Below are 7,285 nucleotides of genomic sequence, written 5' to 3'. Positions count from 1 at the left end.
GTAGCCTTTTGACCAAGCAGCCAATGAGGTATTGCTTTAATAAGCATAATCCTGAAATTCATATGCAAGAGTGATGTCATCATGAGGCGGACAATCCCATGGAATAGCCTAACTACAGAGTACATGATCTTTCTGGATTTCCGGACAGTCATCCAGTATTAGTCACGATTCCCAAATGAGCTTATGTCATGATCTCTCCAAAATTTCATTTTGTGTCATGTAATTTTATAAATTGTCATGGAACCACACCCACTCAAGGTGGTGATTTTCATTTCATTTTCATTTTGATAAAATTTCATATACCAACCATGGGAAGTTCACGTCAGACCGGTTTGTATTTTCCAGCTAGGCATCATACAGTCAAATGAACTGAGACATTACTTTATTCCTCACATTCACCACAATTTATGCATATGCTTTCATTCTGATACAGTTTCTGTCTCTCTTAAGTGTTGATCTTATTTGTTACGTAATGTACATCTGGATATGAGACAATGCAGATGACCACAGCACACAGCCAAACCCTGTTCATGAGTGGAGTTTGAATTGGGTGCAGAGAAAACAGGGGCTTCAGGGTGGGAATGATATCCTGTGTGGGAACAGATATCCGGTAAAGCTCGGGAAGAGAATGTTCTTTCCACTTTTCCTTTTTCAAAGGCTGAAAAAATTCCTTTCACTTCACTTGAACGCCCAACTTCAGGCCTAATGTGATGAAAATTATTTAGTATTAATAATACTGATGTGGGGTTTCAATTTCTTTAAAAACTACACTGTTAATTACAGTATGACTGGCAGCTGTTTGCCTGTAACTTACTATAGATTTAAATTGATGCTATTTACTGGCAACAGTTTGTTTAAATTTAAATGAATATTAAACATTAACAAGTTTTTTCTTTACAGAATAAAACTTAAAACAACAGCTTCATGCAAAAGCATTCTGGGAACCACAAGGACAGTTTTAAAATGACAGAAGTATAAAAACAGATGTTGTTTTTAGAGAAGTTGGTGCATTCTCAGAAAAATGGCACAAAACTGTCACTGGCATAGGACCCTTTAAAAAGGTCCTAATATCTGTATTTTTGGTACCTTTGAAGAAGTTATGTCCTCTTTATAGGTAAAAAAAGTGTACTTTTTGGAAGGGGTGTTTTCCCAGTGACAGCTTTTGTGCCATTTTTCTATAGAAATCTGTAATTTGACAATATGAATTGTTGAAAAACAGTTTGCATTTAGCAGACACATTAATGCAATGTGACTTATGTAATCTACTTGCATTTTTACTAGATAATTTTTAATATCCCTAATCCAAGACCAAGATCCATCTGTACGGTTTTGGTTTCATAAGAAAACCAGGAAAAATAAAACTAGCCTTGTACAATTTGATTTTAAGTATAGTCTCACTTCCAGCTTTCATTTTTAAGGCCCATTGAAGTGCCTTGAAACGTGCAGCTTTGTTTGTTGCGATGATGTAATAGGGAGGGACATAAAATATAAAATATTGAACGGCTCCTCCCTTTTATATAAGTCAATAGTTTACATTACAGTGCAGAATGATGTCAGCATCGCAAAATGTCATAGGTTCGAATTCAGAAAACACACATACTGATACCTTCTTGTAATGGACTGTAAGTTGCTTTGAATAAAACCGTCAGCCAAATGCATAAATGTAAATGTAAGTTTTGAATTCTTATGTCTTCTAAATGCAAATGTAGTTAATTTTTTGCAGCACACTACTTTATAAATATCCTAAGGGCTAGCTTATTCTTATTTAAAGCCACAAAACTTTAATTTAGGATCTTAAGATCAACAGTAACACTGGGAATGACCTTGCATATCCACTGGATTGCAGGCAGGAGCTACAAATGACATTACAGACAACATCTATAATCCTCATAAACATTTGCATAAAGACTCAGAGACCAATACAACTGTGCCAACATGCAAATCAATGAGGCATAGTCTTACAGCTTATCAGATAACATGTGTTTAAACTGTAATCCACATGACATTTAAATGCTTTTCCTTCTCATTCAACTGGAGCAGAAAAATGCTTTGAAGCAACAGAACTCAACTTTGAAAAACATCCTCATTGTATGACTTTGGTTTACCTTGTCTGTTCCTATCCTTTACTTTAAGGAAGATATTAGGAAGCTTTTAACAAGATCACACAAATGCATAGACACATAAAGACAACTTTATATTATATATTACCAAATATATTTTAGAAAATTACAAAAATAACTGTATATTGCCTTGAGGCAACATTGTTCAGCAATGGAATCACAAAATGCCATATCAGAGTTAGAATTATCTAAATGTATTTGCATTTTTTTGATGATTTTTTAATGCATTTGTAAGAATAGTAGTACTCTTACTATATCTCCCCATGTGATTTAATGCAGAAGATTAATTAATACTTTTTTTTTCAAAAAGGTATAAAGCACAGGTATCACTGTCAGTTGATGAAAGTGGTAATGAGATATTATAGTAATGAAGAAGATATTTGTTACCTTGTTTTACGTTGAAACTACACTGATTGTAATCATATTAAGTTTTCAATCTGATATGATGATTTGGTAAATCAATAGGCTACTTGTGTTCCACAATGGTACATGGGCTTACCTTTTTTTAAATGCTTCAAATTGTCCTTTGTGGTACAAACTTTACATTTTTAAATAAATTGATATTGTAATAGTGTCCAATTTTAGGCAGGAAAACATGACAAATATTTGTTTCTCATTGATATCATAATGCGTACCATTGAGGGTAAAACGTTATGCGAACCACTGCCATCTAGTGGACACTATGGGAGGTGTTAAAGTGAAATAATTTGTGGCATAAAAGTTTAACAATTTATTTTATTCATAAACGGTCAGAAACATCATGTTTTTTAATGTACAAAATTAGCATATGCTTTTAGCAATTTCTCAAATATTTTTTGAGAAATCTTTTTATATACATTAATACTCACTAGTACGGTTCAATTTTATCTGCTGCATGCTGCTACTTTTATTGTCCTCTGATTTTTCTGTGCTTTTTAACAATGTAAAGCTGATTGAACCAATTGTGAAAAGCGCTATATAAATAAACTTGAATTAAGCCGAAAATGTCAACTACACATTCTGACCCGGAAGAATTTTGTATCTCTGTTTTGAGGCGTGCTTCACGGGTGCAAATGTGTTCGAACACATGTGGTCCTGCGCAGACATATTAGTATATGACACCAAAGTACCGCGAGAGCGACTTGAGAGAAGTGCTTTCGAAACGCTCTCGCGTTATTTTCATATCACACTCCGATCTGTCTGCGCAGCGCGCATGAGTCGACCGCACTCACTGTTGACATGGCACACAGATAAGACATTGATTGGAATTTCAGGTGAACCAGTTACAGGTATTTTCGGTTAAACGGGTAAAATAAATATACAAGTAATACAAAATAACCGCGATGAAAACACACTACTTCCTCATAAACTTTATAGTTGTTTTTCTAAGCATTACGATGGTTCGTTTGTCTTTCTCTAAACTCACGAGACCAGCCATTGCACATTACTTTGGGACTAAAGGCAGATACGAGGAAGTAAACCCACATCTCTTAAATGACATTTTGATTGTAAACACCTCGCTGGTTGCTCCGCCGTCTCCAAACTGCAATGCTGTTCATATGGTGTCTGTGATAAGGCACGGGACGCGTTATCCGACGACCAAAAATGTGAAAAAGCTCGCGAGTCTCTTTGATCTGGTCTTATCTGATGCGTCTGGCGACGCGCCGTGGCTCAATGACATCAAAAACAAATGGAAGATGTGGTACACTGAAGACATGGACGGCAGACTGGTCGAGAAGGGTCGGGATGACCATAGGCATTTGGCAATGCGATTGGCGCAGTCATTCCCAACTTTGATTTCTGAGGATAAACTCAGTGCCAACCGCATTGATTTTATCACCAGCTCAAAGCACAGGTGTATTGACAGCATCAAAGCTTTCCAAGAGGGTCTGCACAAACTATGGGGTTTACAGGGTAGGTTTAGTGTCCCTTATTTATATTAAACTTGGTCTGATAAAATTGTCAACTCACAAAAGGTAATTTTTCCAAAACATCCATTTGGAAAAGTTTAAAAGTAGCTAGTGCCAGGCACTGTTGGGCTACTCAAAAATGTAATAATACTCATTACTCCTTTCCAGAAGTATTATTATTACTTTACTCATTATTCCCAGCCATTACGTTTCCATTACACCCCCAAATATGGTATTGCATTATTTTTGCTGTTTGTGAACTATTTTTTAAACATCTAAATCCTGCGTTGGGATGATTGGATTTTTTATTTTAAATCTTCAGCGATTGAAAGTAATAAGTGCTAGCCATTGGATGGTAACTAATATTACAAAAATGCAATTTGTAATTAGTTACACTACTACCAAGGAAAGTACGGTAATTTTAATACTGTAACTTGTTACTAGTAACTAGTTTTTGCCCAACACTGTTGCCAGGCACATTTATTACAGATGTATCATGTGTTAAAGTTACAAGCATATTTTAAACTTATTATTTAAGTGAAAATATCTTTTGGTCTTCAAAACCTTATTGACTTGAAGTCCCATTTTGATTCTTAGGTAACTAGATTTAGTTGTTGCATATCTAGGGTCATCTGATATCCCCATTTTCTTGACAGATCCATAATAAATTGTCTATTGTTGTCCATGTTAACAACTTTACAATATGTGTTTAATCCAATGAGGTTTAACCAGGATTATCAGCTCTTGGTAAATGTTGCTGTGTAAACTCCTTGTTCTTGTATTTCTAGATATGGATTACAAACATTATGTGGATGACTCCCTTATGAGATTCTTTGATCATTGTGAGAGATTTGTTAATAGTGTTGAGAATAACAAAACAGCTTTGAACGAGGTTCATCGTTTTAAGTCTTCAGGAGAGATGGATACAGTACGGAGGAAAATCGCCAATCGGCTTCAAATTCCATATGACAAATTTACCCCCGGTAATTTTATATAAAAATGGGCAGTTTCCCAGACAGGGTTTAGATTAATCCAGCACTTGGCCTTATAAGAAATGTAAGTAGTTTTTACAAACAAACCTTACAAAACACAATACTGGTGTGCATTTTGGCACAAAACAATGGCACTGATATATGTTAAGATATATCAGGTGTTTTGAAATTAAAGGCGGAGTGCACAATGTTTGAAAAACGCTTTGGAAAAGGGAGTCGGGCCGATTACCAAAACACACATGTAGCCAATCAGCAGTAAGGGGCGTGTCTACTAACCGTCTTGCCTGGGTTGCGTATGTGTGGGTCTATCAAAAGAAGGTCCAGATTCTATTGGGGTAGGGGCGTGTTTGTTTAGGTGATTTCAAATATCAACATTGGCTTTCAAACATTGTGCACTCCGCCTTTAAGGCAGCTCAAACATGCATTTTAGTCTAAGTCTATAGGATAGACCCTGTCCAGGAAACCACCCCTAAATGTTCAAAAATTAACAAAATAACCATACCTATAATTAAGTATTTTCCTAACTTTTATTTGTTTTTATTTTTCAATTTCTAAGAAATGGCAGAGGCATCTTACTTTTTGTGTGCCTATGAGTTTGCCATCAAGTCTGAGATCTCTCCCTGGTGTAATCTACTAGACAAGTCAGATGCTCAAGTATGTAAAGTCATTCAGTATATGATGTCCATAAACCAACATTCATTAATTATTTCTTTAAATAATTGCAGTAATTACTTCAGCATAAGAATATAGAGAATTTAATATGTTTAAAATAAGCGTAACACATTTGCACGATAGAGTTAAATAAGCAATAAGCAATTTGTTTTCTGTCAGGTTCTGGAGTACAAAAGTGACTTGAAGCAGTACTGGAAGAGGGGATATGGACATGACATCAACCGTAAATCCAGCTGCCCCTTATTTCATGATATTTTCAAGCGTCTAAATAAGGCTGCTTATGACTACAGGTTAGACGATTTGAGAAATGTTCTTTTATACACAAAATATGATTGTGTGTTAAGGTATTCATATATTTTTTCAATCCTTTATATTTTACCAGATATGGGGAGGTTGTAAAAACTGCCACGATTCAGGTTGGCCATGGCGAGACCCTTCTTCCTCTTCTCTCTCTGATGGGCTTCTTCAAGGATGAAAAGTCTCTGACTGCAGATAACTACTCCCAGCAGCACAACCGCAAGTTTCGCACCAGTCAGATTGTGCCTTATGCTGCAAACCTAATCTTTGTTCTGTATGAATGCAGTGATGGACTCAGAGTACAGTTGTTTCTTAATGAGAAGCCCATACCATTTCCCAATCTTAACCACTCGGCTCCATTGTATGAAACCGTCAAAAAACATTACTCAAAGCTCCTTCATGGTTGTGATTTTAAAAAGGAATGTGACTTGCCTCAGTCCAAACTCAGGAACACTGAATTATAAATCAGGTTGAAATGACAGATTACAGGGATCAATCACTATGTATTTAAAAAATTGTGAAATGTGTGAGTTTTGTTGTATTACTGGACTGTATTTTTAAATGGTTATTTTGTTACTCTTCAAAAATATTTGATGTTTTTTTTCATTGAAAGTCCAATATATTGTTTTATTAATTTGACATGCTACCAAATTTCCCGTGCATGTATGTTTTGAATATTTGTGCTTTAAAAACATTACTGTTTTTGTTCCTATTCTATATATTACTTTCTTTACCAAAGTGTTCAAAAAACGTGGTTTTAAGGTACCAAATACTTTTATTTCTTTGTGATGGAATTTATTTAACATTTTCATTTAATTATATTTAATATATAATTAAATATATAATTATTATATTTAAATTGTATTGTGTTTTTCTAAATATATTTAAATACTTTTTTCAATAACCAAAATGTATTCTAGTTTTTATTTTGTGTGTGTGTGTGTGTGTGTGCGTGCGTGCGTGCGTGCAAAATATAATGTGTTGTCCCAATACACCAATATTTCAATACCAACACTGATAAAATTTCATGGTTCCCATGCCAGTTTTGGTACCAAGCAAAACACAAAAACATTTTTATTGAACAACACACTCTTTTATAAATAAAATATACAATTGTAAAATTTTTTTAACTTCATTAACATAAACTGACAATGATCAATGATTTTACAGCATTAATCTTAGTACATGGTTATTTTATAATTTACATTTAATGCACAATGGAGTAACATAAATGCATAATAAACAGCTGTAAAAGAGAAATAAGTTAATTTAGTTTATGATCTGCAGTATAATTAAAGTGTTTGCAGATTTGGGC

General features: G+C 34.5%; 1 protein-coding gene across 3 annotated transcripts; it reads left to right on the top strand.

Annotated features, from left to right (window-relative positions):
• Positions 1-3,286: 3,286 nt before the first annotated feature.
• Positions 3,287-6,795, top strand: minpp1b (multiple inositol-polyphosphate phosphatase 1b). 3 transcript variants are annotated; one of them, XM_055176727.2, is made up of 5 exons: positions 3,287-3,373; positions 4,798-4,992; positions 5,558-5,655; positions 5,833-5,963; positions 6,056-6,795. In XM_055176727.2, the coding sequence occupies exons 1-5, from the start codon at positions 3,313-3,315 to the stop codon at positions 6,432-6,434; spliced, it is 864 nt and encodes a 287-aa protein (XP_055032702.2). In that variant the 5' UTR covers positions 3,287-3,312; the 3' UTR covers positions 6,435-6,795. The 3 variants fall into 3 exon arrangements, with proteins under 3 accessions (XP_055032702.2, XP_055032701.2, XP_055032700.2); XM_055176726.2 differs by having other exon boundaries at positions 3,290-3,388; XM_055176725.2 differs by having other exon boundaries at positions 3,314-4,013; positions 6,056-6,793.
• Positions 6,796-7,285: the final 490 nt, after the last annotated feature.

Source organism: Misgurnus anguillicaudatus, chromosome 4 (genome assembly GCF_027580225.2).
Source record: "Misgurnus anguillicaudatus chromosome 4, ASM2758022v2, whole genome shotgun sequence".
Lineage (NCBI taxonomy): Eukaryota > Metazoa > Chordata > Actinopteri > Cypriniformes > Cobitidae > Misgurnus > Misgurnus anguillicaudatus.
Note: the sequence above shows the minus strand (reverse complement) of the source record. Positions and strands in the feature narration are given on the sequence as shown.